The sequence below is a fragment of the Lepisosteus oculatus genome, chromosome 11, assembly GCF_040954835.1.
Source record: "Lepisosteus oculatus isolate fLepOcu1 chromosome 11, fLepOcu1.hap2, whole genome shotgun sequence".
Classification (NCBI taxonomy): Eukaryota; Metazoa; Chordata; class Actinopteri; order Semionotiformes; family Lepisosteidae; genus Lepisosteus; species Lepisosteus oculatus.
Window position 1 is genome coordinate 18,870,141 of NC_090706.1, and position 17,458 is coordinate 18,887,598.

Genomic DNA, 17,458 nt, shown 5'->3' on the forward strand with positions numbered 1-17,458 from the left:
AACTGTACCATTTTGATTTTCTTTATTTTAACCACTGGCCTGAAAGAGGTCAAGGAACAGACCATGTGCGCACTGCTGTTATTAAATTTTTGACTGGTAGCTGTTTAGACCTGGCAGCACAGAAATCAAATCAGGAATGGGAGCTGACAGTGGCACTGAGCACATCTTTGGATTTCAAGCAAGAATTGAGATAAGTCATAGAATGCAGACAGTATAAAACAGCAGTCTAATTAATTCCCTGCAGCCCAATGTTCCCACTGAGGTATATGAATAAAATATCACACAGTTGAGATTTTGAGACTGGCAGAAAAAGTTTAAATGGAGATTGCTAGTTTTAAATGCAGAGAGGTTTTCTGTCTTTCTAACAATGAAGTCTTGAGCTGCTATATTGGGAATTCAAATTGCAGATAATAACTATTATATTGATGTGAAAGGAAGTGTTAAGGACACATCATTTTTCTCTCCCTTTCCCAGATGGTGCCCAACAGGCTGGCCAGTCGGAGCCCTCTGGTGCCAGTGGGCCCTCGGACAGCCCTGGTGCCCAGAAAAAGCCTGGCATGATGGATCGCATCAAGTCGCCTGGCACGGTGCGCCGGCTCTCCATGAAGATGCGCAAGCTGCCCGAGCTGAGACGCAAGCTCAGCCTGCGCTCCTCTCGTAGCCAGCGCCAGGGGCAAACGGAGGGCACTTCCCCACTCAACGCCCGCAAGGAATCGGGCAACGTCATCAGCCGCTACCACCTGGACTCCAGCGTCTCGGCCCCCGAGCGGCCCCCCAGACGCTCTTCCAGGAGGGGCAAGTCGGCCAGCAAGGGGGGCTACCTGAGTGACGGAGACTCCCCCGAGCTGATCGCCAAGCATGACCCCCAGGAAGGTGCGGGGGTTCTCGATCCGTCTGCTTTCCGCCCCTACAGCCTGGCCGAGCAGCCCCGGTGTGCCCAGAGGCTGTCAGGGCTGATGAGCGTCCACCTATACAGGCTGGAGGAGGTGAAGTCCCCCCGCGTGGACTCCAAGGAGGTCTTCTGCGCCATCCAGGTGGATGGGGTGACCCGTGCCCGCACTGCCCTGCTCACCTGCCGGGGCACCTTCCTGAGCCTCAACCACACCTTCAACCTGGAGCTGGAGCGTGCCCAGCTGCTCAAGCTGGTGGTCTTCTCACGAGACCCCAGTGCCAGTCGCAATCGGGTCTGCTGCTTGGGGGCAGTCGCCATCCCGCCCCTTTTCAGAGGTAAGGCTGGGTTTCTCTGCCAGGGGTGAATTTGGAAAAGCTTAAAAACTCAAAACATCATGTACTGATCAACCAGAGAAAGCACAGTTTTGCTGTTGGAGCCACTCTTTTAAAATGCCCAACGTCTGATTTTCCACTATTGGCAAGCTGTAGCCAAAAATGCTCATTCACATATTGAATGGCATTGATGAAGGTTAGATCACTTCAGAATGAATTGCAAGAGGAAGAAAGCCATTGATTTTAAGAGGGTGTGGTGACACAGCTCTTGGCTTTGAACCCTGAAAACTGTGGTGCCTTCTGTGTGCAGTTTGCATTAATGTCTCTGGATGATTCAGTTTCCTCCCACCTTTCCAGCATGTGCTACTGCATATCAGTTATTTTACAATATGTCTAAATTATCCTCGTGTGTATGCATGTGTGCTTGTAGTAGTTCAGGTGGGTAGATGTGTCAGCATGTGTATGCTGCAAAGGAAGAAATAATAGGTTTATTCCATACTGAAAAAAAAGAAGAAAGAAAACACAACATTTCAGCCATGGAGCCTTCTTCAGGTGTGAGAAAAACAGGGCAGTAAGCAAAGGTAATGTAGTGGGAGAACAAAAGCTGGGAGAGAGGAGGAGCGAGAGGTGGGAGCAGTGGCCAATCAAGAGGTGTGAAAAGTAGTCTGTCGTTAAGAGAAGGGGGAAGGCGTGATCCTAGCTGCAGGATAATTTTGGTTTCTGTAGTCTTTCTGATGTATGAGTTGGGAAAACCGCCTTTGAGAACACAGAAGGAGAGATTAGAGTGGTCGTGGCCGTCAGAGGTGAAATGAGAAACAACGGGCTTGGAGAGATCTTTAATCTTCACAGCCCTAACATGTTCTCCGAAGTGGTCTCAGAGTCTCCTTCCTGTTTCTCCAATGTAGATGGCTGGGCATTTACTGCAAGAGATACAGTAAATAAGGTTGCTGGAGGTACAAGATGCCACCTGGGTGATCCGGAATTGTCCTGAGGGGCCTTGAATGAGTATGGTGTTAGATGTGTACTTGCAGGTGTACACATGTGTAAGTGTGTGCCCTGTGATGTGCTTCTTGGAGGAATGCCCAGTTCACATGACCCTCATTTTGCTGATAATGGATATATAAAAAGGTTAAAAACAAGAGGAGACTATTAGCTCTCTTCTCTGTCATTTTGCTGCTTGTGCCTTATTTAGACTAAGGCTGAGTTCCTGTATAGTACACCTGTGTCAATGCAATGATCCCTTCTCAGCAGCTGTGCTAGTGGAAATTAAGCTCAAGAAAAATGTTGCTGTGTGACCAGAATTTTTCATACTGTCTAAGGAACTGGTGAGTTGTCGGTTAGCCATAATAGGTTGCAGTCTCATGTTTTATTAAAATATGCCAGCGAGTCTCTCTCTAGAGGGCTCTGGGAACATCTTGCAAATCAGATGGAAAAGAATTAATGATGTTTTATTTTTAGTGAATGTGGCCATAAGGCCTTTCAGGGGGTCAGTTTGGACTTTTTTTGAATAATTTCTTTGTTCTTCAAAACCCACAAGATCATCTTGTTAAAAAAAAATAGAGAGAATGGGTGCTACATGACACAGGGGCAGGTATGAGCAAGGAATGAATATAAAATATTAAAAGAAAGAAGAATACATTCAGTAAATTCTAGGTGACTCCTAAAAGACACATGTTGAAAAGGTGTTTATAGCTTCCCACAGGCAGTGCATACTGTACACAAGAGATTAATGACAAGTTTCCTAAGGATTGTCTATGATGGTTCCAGAACGCTTTATGGAAAAAAGGTGGATAGATAACCTCACCTCTGGGAGATGTCATACACATGCACTACTGAACGGAGTTGTAAGTAAAAACAGAAAGAGGAACCAGGCAGCTCCGACCGATATTGCAAACAAAGATCAGCCCCAACTTTCTTCTAAAAGAAGATTTTCTTTTTCTTCCAATGGTGAAAAGCTAAATGAGAAGTACTTGTCAAAAGTTTATGCTAATGAGGAATAGGAAAGTTGGATTGCCTTGTCTTCATCGAGTTCAGGACTCTTTCCACTAAGCACTAAGCTACAATTAAGTACATAAACACTGGACAAAAAAAACATTTTTTGTTTATGGGATCACCAGAATTGGTTAAATCTACAGTTTTATGTGGAGTGACAAGACTTTCAGAATGAAGCCAATCCGTTATCATGAATTGAGAAGTTTAAGAATTTAAAGTCTGGCATTTACAACTAAAAACAAGAGGTATTTTCTTACACAAAGGGTTGTGGGTGTTTGGAATCACCTGCCCAGCAGTGCTGCCAAAGCTAATATCCTTTCAAGAAACTGCTGAATGAGATTGTCAGATCAATCACTGGCTAGCAACCAGATACAGTATTTCAAGATATAACAAGATATTTCAGCTGCAAGCCCACAGATAAGATGATTATGTTTTTGCAATGGTACACTTGCTGTATTTTTCAAAAAGGTGATGCTGTCTCTCTCTTGTCCTCAGGGTCCCGCTCCCAACAGCTAGCAGTGAAATTGGAACCTCGGGGGTTGCTGTACGTGAAGCTGACTCTTGTGGAGCAATGGGATACCCCAGCCAAGCCCAGTGACCAGGAGCCCAGGGTTTTTGGCATAGAGCTGCGCCAACTGGTGGAGAAGGAGGGTTCTGCAATCAAAGTGCCCCTGATTATCCAAAAGAGTGTCTCTGAGATTGAGAAAAGAGGTCTCAAGGTCAGTCTTTTAGATAAACTACAGAAACCGGTATAGAAGGATATGTGTGTGTGTGACTCATGCGGACCAGGGATTCTGCAGTGTTTGTAGGAACAAGACTTGCACTTCACTAGTTTGAAAATCTGTTATTTTAACGTTTAAAATAAGGTTGTGTTACATGACTAGGTACAGGACTTGGAAAAACATTCAGTGACAGCCCATGAAATGAATTAAAATGTACGGAGGTAAAAAACAGTTTGAAACTTTAAATGGAATAGTTGTTAGAATCCTCCTGTTTTTTTCTGTGTGGTTGGGTCGGCAGGTGGTGGGACTTTACCGTCTCTGTGGCTCAGCTGCTGTGAAAAAGGAGCTGAGGGATGCCTTTGAGCGTGACAGCACTGCAGTCACTCTCTCTGAAGACTTGTACCCTGACATCAACGTCGTCACAGGTAAAGGCTTGACCATTCATTGGCATGGTCAGAGAGAATAAGACTTGTGTGTGGGGAGTACTTGTGCCTGATTCGTCCAACAAAATGTCTGCTTGTAGGGAAGGAGGTGCCCAGTAGTGTAGAGATTGCCAACTCTATTCAAGCTTTATTATCCTCTGGGGAATATTTGTCTTACGGCAGGGTTCAGCACAACAATACAACAAAAAGACAAACTTCACCAGCAAAGAATATAGTACAACAGTGTTACAGGACGTATACAGTACGAGAGTTATTTTACATTGTTTGAGAGAGAGGTTGCAGAGGGAATGAAAGATTTTTGGAGTCTGTTACCATTACACCCAGGGACACAGATGGGTCTCCCAGATGAGAGTAGTTGAAATTCACTAGTGGAGAGGGTGAGAGGAACATCATAGTTTTTTTGGCATTCTTTAGAACCCTGTGTTGGCAGAGGGCATTTACGAAGGTTTATTTGATTTGCCCCAATTATTTTGGCAAGGCTTTGCCATTAGCTATGCTTTTTAGGTAAACATAAGGGGATATGATCTGAGGAGATTTGGCAAATTTGTTTTGAGGCTTGGAGACAAAGTTTTTTTTTTTTTTTTTCAGCAGGTTTCGCTCTCTGTACTTTTGAATACAGCATGAATGCATGACTACATATTTGGCCCTGTAGGAGTGCCTATCTGTTCTATTCAACCATCACTGTAGAGCATTGGATTATAAACAGGCAGCCAAGAAGCACTTACTAAAGTAGTGATCCTTCTGTCTATTTTCTCACTGCTTTATCCATTAGAGGGGCAAAGGGGGAGCCAGAGCCTATCCTGGCAAGCAATGGGCATCAATGTAGGATACACACAGACATGCCCACACACACAAACCTCAGCCAGTTTTCTCAGAAGCCAGTTAATGTATCAGTGTGTTGTTGGACTGTGAAAGAAACCTACATGAACACAAGGAGAACTCGTATACTGTAGCACCCAGGTCTGGAATTGAACTCAAGGCCCCAGCACTGCAAGGCAGCAGTGATAACTACTGCACAACCACTGATACCCAGGTTTTAATATAAGAACATGAAAAAGGTTACAAATGCGAGGAGGTGGTCATTTATCCTTTCTAGTCTGTTTGGTAATTCAGAGTTAAATGATACAAGGATCTTACGCTGTCACTCCACCTACACGACTGCACTGAACCTGTGGTTGCCACTGTTCACTTGTTCTATTTTATTCAATAACAGAATAAAAAATGATTGAATCCTAAGAAAATCACGTAAAATTCCATGACACATCTTTTTTTTGTCTGTCTCTGTGCATGAACATACACTGACAGAGCTGGCTTTGACCCTTAAGGTTTCCTTGTTAAAAAGCAAACTTTCTACCTCGGAACGTACAGTAGCATCTTTAGTTTCAAAATAACTTCTAAATTCACAGTGCTCTGTACTTATCCATCTTGGTCTGTGCACACATTACTGTTATTTTTCTTTCATGTTTTTCTGTAATGTACTTATAGTATGTCAAGAAACATCAAATATCTAGCACAGTGTTACTTTACGTAAGAGTTTGCAGCTCGTGAACACCTGTGAGTGAGGCAGTCTGAGCTGGGAAGGGAGTCTTAGTGGGTTTGCTCTCATACAGCTCTGTTTTTTTCAACAGGCATTCTGAAGGACTACCTGCGTGAGCTGCCCTCCCCTCTCATCACCAGGACCCTGTACGAGGTGGTCCTGGACGCCATGACCAAACGCCCCCCCAAGAGCACACTCAGTAAGAGGGAGTCAGATGCCCAGCGCTCCGCCCACACGGTCACCCTGCTAGACTGTCTGCCCGAGGCAGAGAAGGTAAGAGCTGTCTATTGAGAATCGGTATCAGGGGCTCACTCAGTTTCCATTGGAGGAATGGGAGAGGGAGGGATGTGGCAGAGGGAAAGGAGTGGAAGGAGAGATGGAGAGAAATGTTACCAAAAACACTGTGCCTCAGCCTCTTTACTGGGGTTTTCCCTGAGCCTCTGAGGAATTTTCCAGAACCTAATGTTCCTGTAGTGTTATAGGTCCTTTGGAGTGACATCCTAGCCCAACGTAACTTCTATCTTGCTGGGAAAAGAGGCTCCCTGGATATTTGGATGGACGTTGTTGCCTTTTACGCCATCTCCAATCCAGGAGGGAGTAAATGGGAATTTGGAGAAATGAGGGGCGGAGAGAGAGAGAGAACGAAGGAGGGATTCAGAGGAGTGAGAAAGCTGCTCTGTCATGCCTGCTTTGAGAAGCCTCATTCCTTTTCCATCCCAAACATCCCAGACCTCTCACCCAACCAACCCCGACCTCCACCCCCCCTCCTTTGCCTGGCAGCCTTGCACAGAATGGAATGTTACATTTCCCCACAAACCACTTCCTCTGCGAGCTGTTTTTAGTGTTTGTTTAATCGGGTAATAATTTATCTTTCTGACGACGAGAACATGCTATGCCTTCTCTTAAGCAAGCCCTTCTTGAGAAGAATTAATACTGATAATATTTTCTTCTCTACTGCCAAAACCTCTTGGATTTGTGGGTTTTATGTATTTTATCGGATGGTATGTCCCAGGGGAATGACAGATGACAATGTGGATGTATGCTGCTAAAGACAGGGTTATGCTCAGACTTGATGACTGCCTGACTTGATGACTGGAATATGGCTTTCTAATAATGGAGACACAGATTGACACGATGCACGTTTCTAACAGTTGTAAGATTGAGCATTGCACTCTGGGTGCTGAACAGAGGAGAGCCATCCTTCATCCTTTTGTTTTCAGGTTTTTTGTCCAGTTTTAGTTGACTGGAATTATTTTTTAAATAAAACTAATTTTCACTTATTATAACGGTTAACATAAAATGGATTGATGGCAAACGCATTGGGAAATCAAAATTTTTATATGATTATGTAATTGCCCTGTGTCATTCTACCCTGGAGTATTTGTAGCGCAAAACAGAACTCCATAAACACGCAGCGTTATGTTCAAGTAAAAGCAGCTACTGTATATCAGGCTCACTTGCTGGTAAGATCAAATGCCCCCCGTCCAGAGAGGTGGGAAGGAACCGCTCTTGAGATAAATGATTTAAAAATATTTTTTCAATGAAAAAAAAGTCTTTTTCAGTTTAACCTTTTTATTGTTTACATAGCAAAGAAGTCAGAAGTGTAGCCAAGAGAAAAATAAGTCCCTCTCTTTCCGTCCTTTTCAATATTTTCTTTTGTGTCCCCCTCTCTCCATTTTCTTCTGCCACCCTCCTCTCTTTCTCTGGTCCCATCCCTTGTAGTAGGGAATAGAGTAGAGGAGTTCATTGCCATATGTACAGTACATTGGAATTCTTATTCGCACTGATCTCTCAGGATGTACACAATACAGCAGACAACACAGTACAACAGAGAACACCACATAATGTAGACAGTACATTCCAAACATAATAATAACGACATAATAATAAATATGTTGTGGAGGACGATAAATATGTAGTAGTGAAAAAAAAAACTTGCTAGCTGCTGGATTCTTCATCCCTTTCCCTTTTCTCCCCCCTCCTCTCTCTTTGTGCGTTTGTTGTCCCTCCCCTGGCTAAGTCCTCTCCCCCCATGCTGTCCACAATTGATCTCCCTTCCTCTCTCGCTCCTCCTCCAAACATAGCTCAATCGTCCATTCTCCTCCCCCCCATCCCACACACAACATACGATCAACCTACCTACAAGGCCTATCTGCCTTCTATGGCCCTTCAACACGCCCAACTTGACAACTTGACTTGATACACACTTGACTTGATGCCCAAGGCCAGGCTCTTGGTTAACTGCTGTGTTTGTGTCTGCTCTGTTTTGTGCCTGGGGTTGTGCCTTGCACAAGACGGTCCAGACTGTGCACCTCTGAAATCCAGAAAATGCCAAATCGAAACGTCTGCCTCCCCTTTCTTCTCTCACTGGTCCAGGCCACCCTGACGGTGCTCCTGGATCACCTCAGCCTGGTGGCGTCCTACAGCGAGTGCAACCGCATGACCTGCCAGAACCTGGCAGTGTGCTTTGGTCCCGTGCTGCTCACGCCCACCCAGGAGCCCTGGCGGCCAGGGGGGCGCAGCTTTGCCCACAGCGAGGAGATCGCCAGCGCCGTGGATTTCAAGAGGCACATCGAGGCCCTGCACTACCTGCTACAGCTGTGGCCACGTGAGTGTCCTGCGGGTCCGGTCCTCCCTTGTCGACAGGCTTTTGATTTCTATGAGTCCAGTGCTCTAAATTGCCTCATGTGATCCTCACTTGTAAATCACCTTGGCTCTATGTCTGTATCAGTGCTATTCTCTGAAGGTGTGCACAATCAGAACTGCCCTCTGTTTCTCATGCATGGATCCCACAGTGCCCATGTCAAGGTTAACATTTTTACGAGGAACAATGCAGCTCTTAGTGGGAATCCTGAAAGTCCAACCGGCACCAAGCCACAAGTGGGTTCTGGTTTTCAGCCATGGCTCCAGTGCAGCTAGCTCTGTGGGTGCTCACTGAATTGGGAGCTGGTGTTTAGAGATTGATAGTCATAGGTAGACTGAAGCATCAGTTTCTGGGCTATTGGTCTTAGCCGTTGCTTCAGATAAGATGTCTTGACTAGATCTCTTGAATAATAATAATAATAATAATAATAATAATGTGATTAAATAAGTGTGTTTATTTGTTGAAAGGCCCCCTGAGGACTATGTTTTAGAACATAACTGTGCTGTGATTTACAACAGTGGTCTTTTCTTTCCTGCCACCTGCTTTATTTCCTTTCAAATCCATGCAAGAAACCCAGGTGCCCCCTTGATTTGGCACAATCTGGTCAGGATATTTTTATTTCTAATGAATCAAACTTCCTGTAGTGCAGTTTCCTGCAATTTTCAGTTCCAGTCGCGTGTTCTGTTATGTGTGGGTTGGATCATTGTCTTTTGTTGGGGCTCGGATTCTTCTTTTCTGCTCAACAAGGAACGCTGTACCACACTGTGATTGTTTATCCATTGTACATGGAGTACAGTGTTTGTTTACTGTATGTCTCTAAGTGTTTTGTCCCTTGTTTTATTTTGACTGCACTGCTTAAGTAGACGTATATGTTTTAAAGCGCACTGTGTTGGCACAGTGGCCTCGGAGCACTGGGGCTCTGGGTTCAATTCCAGACCTGTGGTGCTATCTGTGTGGAGTTTGTATGTTCTTTGTGTGTTTACTCGAGTTTCCTCTGGGTATGCCCACAGTCCAACTCTTCCCACAGTCCAAAAACATACTGGTAGGTTAATTGGCTCCCAAGAAAATGGACCCCAGTGTTAGTTTGTGCCTGTGTCTCTGTGTGCCCTGTGATCTGACTGATGTCCCATTCTTGATGAACTCTGCATTGCACCCACTGCTTGCCAAGATAGGCTCCAGCCCACAGGTGACCCTGAATTGTAAGAAGCAAACAGAAAATGGATGAATGGATTTTCTTTTTCATTGTGCCTTGAGCACAGTACCATAACAAAGTCTTGCTTTTATTAGTGGGGATCCATTAAACTGTCTATAAGGTATCTCTGGACACCCTCTTATGAATGAATATTCTTTGCACCTTCTCATATGTTGCCTACTTTATTTACAAAATAATTATTTTCCACTTTTCACGTGTGCTACTTTGTCAAGTTGTTTTATTACAGGCATTTAAGAATTTTTTGTGTTAATTAAAAACAGTCCTGGCACAAACCAAAATTCAAAAGCCTGTGCTATACCTTAAGGTTCACAGACCTTAGTGACTTTATTCTGTTTCTTTAAGTTTTTTTTTCATCTGATCCTTATTTCCTTAAGTGATCTTCAGCAGCAGGGCCAATTAAATTAAGAAGTAATTCTTTTTCCATGGCACTGGTTTGATCAATACCCTGTGCAACCTACCAGAAGACCCTAGCTTGCCTATCCCTGATACATCTGAGCACTCTCTCTCTCATTCTCTCAAACAGTCCCTAAAGGACGAGCCCCTGATCCTCCTGACCCTGAACCTCCAGTATCCCAGAATTCTTTGAGGAGGCATCAGCGACCCGTGTTGAGGCTGGACCTATCAAAAGACTCAGTGGTCTCCAGGAGGGGACGTGGTCGGTTGGAGAGCCCGCCCTGTAACCGCTATGCTGGCGACTGGAGCGTGTGTGGACGGGATTTCCTTTCTATGCCTGAGGCAGATTATGATGAAGTAGCAGGGACTGACAGCGATGAAGAGGAAGGAAGAGGTGAACTAGGAAAGAGGGACTGGGACCCTCAGAGGCCCCTGTATGTGAGTGACTTCACCCTTGACCCCCAAGACATTGACCTGGATGCCCCCTTCACCACCAGGCTCAGTTTGAAGGACTTTGACACACTGATATCTGACCTGGAGAGGGAACTGGGCAAGCAGATCAACATTTGTCTCTGAAAGGGTGGCCCCCTAGTGGCCATAACCAGAAATATACAGAGCATCAGTTGAAGAAATCTGAGGTTTTGGTCAACTGCAGTCTGAATTCCCACTGCTGGCATACAATTTACAAATCATGACATAAGCAGAGCCAGTAATCTTTCACAATTATAAAAACAGAATTTACTCCCAAAACGTAATCCTTTGTTGATAAAATAAAATAACCTAAATCAGAGAACATTTGTAAGCAGTTTTTAAAAGATTTAAATTTAAGGTTAGTGTTGGAGCTTCCAGGAACTGTGAAAACATATCTAAAAAAGTATAGAATATATTGTGCCAAGCGATTAACTGATACAGATGTAAGATTAGAAATTCTGGAACCCAGTAATGAGAAAAAGCCCCTCTACTTTTGAAACTAAATTTTATAAAATGTGTGCAAAGTTTTTTCAGTGGGCTCAACAAATACACTCTTGCCAAAGAAGATTACAGATATTAAAGAAATATCAACAAAAGAACACCTTATCTGCTCATTGCCACTTATCTGTGGTTTTCTGGGTTACCATAGAGATTATGTAAGTTATGTAATTAAGATAACTTGCGGAAAAGGAAAGTTGTGGCTCTAATTGTCTGCACCAGAGATGACGTTGGACAGAGAGAAGATGGGGAAAAGGAAAATACCAAAAAATAACAAAATAACCAAAGTCGAGGGCAATTATTCCGCTGTCATCAGAACTGATCAGCCTGGGCATCAGCTGTTTTTCTATTGAGAAAATGCCAAAGGAAGACGACAAGCAAATTTAAACATTTGCTTCAGTTTTTTTTTCTCCTCCGAACTGTAATGTTATGACTTTTTAAAAAAAAACAAAATGGTATTTTGGACATTTATCTGTGAGAAATGAACATTTTTGCTTTTGTTCTGTCAAGATTTCAGGATGCTGATGGCAAAGCTGGTGACAACTCCAAGCCAAAGAGTAAATTCTTCAGCTTCAAAACCCAATATTCAAGGGTCCTCTTCTTGGTTTGACTTTATTTTATTATATACTATTAAAACATTAAGAGAAAATGGGAAATACCTTACAGGTAAGAGAGCCATAATTCAATATGGTGGCTAAAATGTAATGTGTTGCATATTGGAATGCTGGTTTTTGAACTCGCTCTTAACCATGGTGTTTAATGGTGTTTAAATGAGTTTCTTTTTAAACTTCCATACGTGTCATTGTCAGGCCATTAGTAACTGGTCAGACCACTGCTCAGTGAATGTTTGGCTGGACTGCAGAACAGTATGAATAATACATGTTCCCCTGCCTTATTCCTCTCCTGTGTTTTTAGTTTATACTTTTTCCATTCCCTTTGAGGGTGAGGGAATAGAACTGTTGTCATTTCTTCAGTGCCAGCTAGTCACTTCTTTAAAGAAAGACTTCAAGCTGAAGTCCAATTGGAAGGAAATGTGGTGGGGAAGTGATGTAACATTGCACTTTGTTCTGAACCCATTCAGTATTGTGATGGGTACAACAGTGACATAGTCTGCCCTGGTAGCACTTGTGTGCTTCCTTAAGAAGAACAGATCAGTCAAGCATAGCTGGGAAAAAGAGATGAAATATTCAAATAAGAAACAAGGGGAAAATAAAATTACAGGAAAAAGAGAAATATCTTCATAGAGGAGTTTTAAGAAAAAAAAGGACTTTTTGAGATCAATCATTTCTTGTAAAAATAAATGAAGGCCTCTGAACATTAAAAATGCAGTTTCCTTGACTGTTTTCACACCCAGAGTTCCTTCTGTAAAATATTTAGTCTACTACTAAATCATAATTCTGCTAGACTCCTTTGATTGGAGGGCTCAAGGACTTTTAAGTCTTACAGAATGTGTGCAAAGTCTGTAAGTATTTAGAGCCCTCAAACCTTCCAGAATTTTTTTTGAATGGGGGGATTTTAAGAGCATCACTGGCATCTCTCAATGGAGACCTCATCCATTATGCATATCTGGAGCTAGATGAATTAATGTACAGTAGTAACTCAACTTTCAGGGTAAATAGAAAGTGCTGCTTTGCAAAAGGATTTTTGGATATGGAAATAAACCTGGAAACTAATGTTGATTTATATTTTATTGGTTAGAAGCAAGATGACATTGAAGTCTATAAGGTAAAAGTGATGCTAGTGGGACCAAAGAACATGTACGATTCTTCAGTCCTTGTGGCTGAAATGGGGAAGGAGGGGATCTGTTGCACCAGTGTGGATTGGAAACAGGGTGTGAAATGATTGCACTGATTCCCTGGGTGGGATTTTCCCCAAAGCACAGATCCAGGGTGTCTTTGGTGTATTAATGTGAAACAAGAACAGGAAAAATCTCTGGATCATTTGAAACCAAAACCGATCAGATTTAAATTCTAAAATGAGACTGTAAGTCAAGGATTTGTAACAAGAATCTCCTAGATTTCAAGAACCAAGGTATTAGGAATTGTCAACCAGACTAGCAATCTGTAGCCACACTAAGGTCTTGCTTTGAGAACAGTTCTGTTGCGATCCCCACATTTATTCCTATGCAAACTGACCAAATTCCTTTGCACATGTCTATCAGATTTTATTGTATTTTCACCTTGTTTTTGCTGCTTTACATGTCTGTGCACGGTACATATTTAGGAAATGGTTTAATTTTCATGTTTCTATTTATGATGTCCAGTTTTACTGGTGGCTGCTCAGTTTTTCATTTACCCTCCCAAGGCTGGAAGGTTCCTCTCTTGACTTGTTTCACGCTCAGCATTTCCTTCCCTACAGGATGGAGAAATTTATGCAGCAGGGCTAAAATCTGTCACTGGTGTGTCAGCACTGCAGAACGGTCCGGGCCCTAAAGTGCTGCAGTATAAATCAGGGACCTACCCTGCAGAACTCTCAACTGGGTCCACAGTCCTCCAGAATCTGACCCACTGCAGACATTCCCCCTATCAGCACTTTCTAAATGTCAGTTCAGTATCTCGGCCAGATCCTAATTTATGCGACAAAAGAAGTGAAGTGCTTTGCGAGTCTGAAACATCATGTATTTCAAATCTGTTTGGCGAAACTCGCCTGTCTGAGGGAACATGAAGGGTAAAGATAGCATGTAGAGAGGAGGTGGGAAAGAAGCACCCAGTGGGAGCGCAGGAGAGATATTTATGCGTAGGAGAGCGGAAGTGGATGAGATTAGGAATTTGACCTCCTTCCGAACTTCTGTTAAAAACCTCTTTGGTTTGCTTGCTGGTTTACCAGAGCTGGTAGGGGTGTAATAAAACATGCCAATATGCATTAAGTCAAATCTCAACTGCTCCTGTTGTGTGTTTTCTTCTCACATGGCTATTTTTGCACAGTGATTAAAACTGGTTCCATCTCTGAAGTGTATCTCATTCCACTGCCTGTTGCGATGTATAATAAGGCAAACGCCTCAGACTCTTCATTTTTTTTCTCTGTTACCAATCGTATAGCACAGACACCGGTGAAACTGTATAGCCAGACAACATATTCCAGAACTATATGACAAGAAATACCATGTACTGATCAGAAATTGTGTTTTAATTCCATTATTTTTATGTCATAACCCCAGCCCCCATGCTGTGAAATTACCTTTCAGACTGGAGCTCACATAAGAACACAGACCCCTTTCTTCTCTTTAAAAATAAGCTTTGAGTCTTCCATCTTAGAAATGACTTTTGACCTAAACAACAGCAAAGAGGATCCAAGTGGCTTCACACCCCAGTGTTTACATGACTCGTGCCCTCATCAACCAGTAGTCCACTTCAGCCATTTCAGTCATTTTCCGTCAGATATCAGACTTTCCGTCAAACGGAACCGTCCTTCAGATGAGACATAAAACTGAGCTCCTCACTCTCTGTGGTCATTGAAAATCCCAGGGCATTTCTCGAAAAGAGAAGTCCTGGCCAAATTTCCCCCTTGGCCTTTACCCATCATGGCCTCCTAATAATCCCCATCTACTGTACAAACTGACTTCATCACTCTCCTCCCCACTGATAGCTGGTGTGTGGTGAGCATTCTGGTGCACTGTGGCTGCTGTCACATCATCCAGGTGGATGCTGCACATTGGTAGCGGTGGAGGGGAGTCCCCATTACCTGTAAAGCGCTTTGAGTGGATTGTCCAGAAAAGTGCTAGATAAGTGTAAGCAATTATTATTATTTTTAATGTCCTCTCTGAGGAGACGTATGATAAGTGAGCTTGATAACACCCCTCTAGACATCTTTAAGTTTTTCTGGGGGTAGTGGACAGTTGGTACACAATATTGGGATGCTGTCATTAAAAATAAAATAAAATGCCCATTGCATTACAAAGCTAATGTATGTGTTTAATACACAGAGCCTCACACTGCCAGTGTATACCTGACCGTTGGCTTCAATGGACACATTGTAACAGCAACAGACAGATATAGTCAGTTGTTCCCTGTGGTGTCAGTGCACACTGCTACCTTTGAACTTGCCTGATAACACCTGCAATGACTAGAAGATGAATATGTAAGGTTGGAAAAGAAAGGCCGTTGAGCACTGCTGTATGATTGCAGTCTCAGAACTGCGAAATCCCATCAATGAAGCAATGCGGTACATGCGGAGCTGATAATCCTGACAGAAAAATGCTGATGGATCACGCCTGCTCCCTTTTGGGTTGTTTTAAAAGCCCATTTTTACCTTGCTCATTTTGCATTGGCGAGTTCTCAAATCAATATCTCCCTGCGGTAGCTCTTGAATTTCCCTAGGAGACATGGAAAGCCCCTGAACTCATGTTCATTAAGACCATAGGGCCATTGTAATCTTATTGGCACTGCAGAGCACCACGCCAGCAAGGGGACTCAATAAAGGAGGCCCGGATGGACCTGTCTGACTGCAGGACTGCAAGCATACATGCATACATTGCCTTTGTTGCCTTGCCAGCTCAGCCCTGGTCATTTTCCAGCTGGAATCTGCCAATCTATTGGCCCGTTCCTTGGGGAATCCTTGTTGTGGTTGTCCTATGACATAGCTCAGATTCGGATTTGGCAATTCTAGATAAGTAGGCCTAACCTGCACTCAAAACAGGTGCCATTATGGACTCAGCCACCTGGACATCTGGGTTGAGCCTCTGCTTTAACATGAATGTTGAAACTCCAGCCTTGGGAGGTTATACAAAAAATCAGACGATGGGTGAAAAAAGGAATCCAATGGCCATGTAACGGAAAAAGTACCTGCTCCTCTGTTGTGAAGGTGTCTTTGTGAACAGTGTTAAATCTTCAGTATTTTAACTTCTTTTGCTATTTGTTTTGTTTAGTTGTATAAACAGTATTTTGTGATATTGCACAACTATAATAAGCACTTATGTTTATGTATACTATTCTTTTTTGTAAATGAGTACTATGCCATACAGTGTTACCAAACAACAAATAATTATAATAATAAAGCACATTGTTATTATGTTGAATACTAATTTAAGATTGGTTGTAATCTTTAAGGATTTTAAATTAAAGCCAAGGGGCTTTACAAAACATACAAAACATGTTGTGGAGACAAGAAGTACATTATTTGTCTACGTTTTTCACTGCCATATATATATACTGTATATTACAGAAAAATCAACCCTAAATCTTTTGCAATCTGCCTTCACATACCCAGTGCTTTCCTCTGAGACTTGCTCAAAATGCCCAAAATGCTCTTGGGCATACTGTATGTGCCAGGTAAGGATAAAAAGTTCTGCTTTTTAACCATCCTAAACACACTATAGTACGATAGAACAAAAGTACAGATTTTGGATCATACACACTATAGGAGTATCTTTCTAAAGCAAAAGAATCCTATCTTCCAGTAACAAGGGCAGGAAGATGCAGAAGACTCACACTCACACAAGCAGGTTTAATTAAAATTGATTAAAGTGAAGACAGCAACTCTTTATGGGCATCACTAAGAATCACAATATCTCCCATCTAATTATTCACGTGAATCTAAGTACTTCTGAGCACAATGCCGTGTTCTTTGCTCTCAATTAATTTTCTAAATGCGTTTGAAAACATAGGCCAACCCACAATTACAGACTGACAGCAAGAGAAAAGCACCGAGTTACAGCATTCTGCCGCTGGTTCTATTATCAAATGTTTTTTTTTCATATGCAATTAAAAATCAATTTCTGCATTGTCTTTCATTGAAGAAACGAAACAATTACAATCCTATCTCCTCTGTGCGATATACTTGTTACATTTGAAAGAATTTAATAGTCTTTCTGCTTCTTAACAGGTTCTTGGATTTTAGAAAGCAAGCAGTATGGGCACAGACTTGTAAAAAAAATCCAACCATTGCAGCTATACTAACAAGAGTCATCCAAATACCAAATGTCTCTTTCTACAAGTTAGACAAATGCAGAAAAATCCAGTCAGCTACAACTGATTTAAGAAGAACTTGCTAATTTTTTTTGCATAATACATTCATACTGTAAGTGGATTTGTAATGGTCTAAGCTTTAATGGGTTAGACAGGGATTTTCAGATTCTGGAAACATTAATTTTGATTATTCTGTCATTTTAAAAATGTAGTCTGGAATTGGAGGCAACTCACAGACCATCACCAATAAATAACTGGTTGAGTATGAAGTCAGATCCCAGATTGGATACTCTCTCTCTCTGAGTCACACCTAAACAAACTCAAAGTGCCAGTTCCTGAAAGGAAACTGAAGTTTTGAGAATCCTGGAAGTGCAATCTTACACAAGACCTGTTGCGCAAGTATCTACAGTCTAGGAAA

The 17,458-nt window shown here is 42.6% G+C and overlaps 1 protein-coding gene across 1 annotated transcript in view; it reads left to right on the plus strand.

Annotated features, from left to right (window-relative positions):
* LOC102683040 (rho GTPase-activating protein SYDE1) overlaps positions 1-16,157 on the plus strand; it is a 41,239-nt gene extending 25,082 nt beyond the window's left edge. The window contains exons 3-8 of the mRNA XM_015349177.2: positions 475-1,227; positions 3,712-3,935; positions 4,237-4,363; positions 6,010-6,191; positions 8,295-8,526; positions 10,299-16,157. Coding sequence (XP_015204663.1) covers positions 475-1,227; positions 3,712-3,935; positions 4,237-4,363; positions 6,010-6,191; positions 8,295-8,526; positions 10,299-10,744 — 1,964 coding nt within the window. The 3' untranslated portion in view covers positions 10,745-16,157. The remainder of the gene's footprint in view (positions 1-474; positions 1,228-3,711; positions 3,936-4,236; positions 4,364-6,009; positions 6,192-8,294; positions 8,527-10,298) is intronic.
* Positions 16,158-17,458: the final 1,301 nt, after the last annotated feature.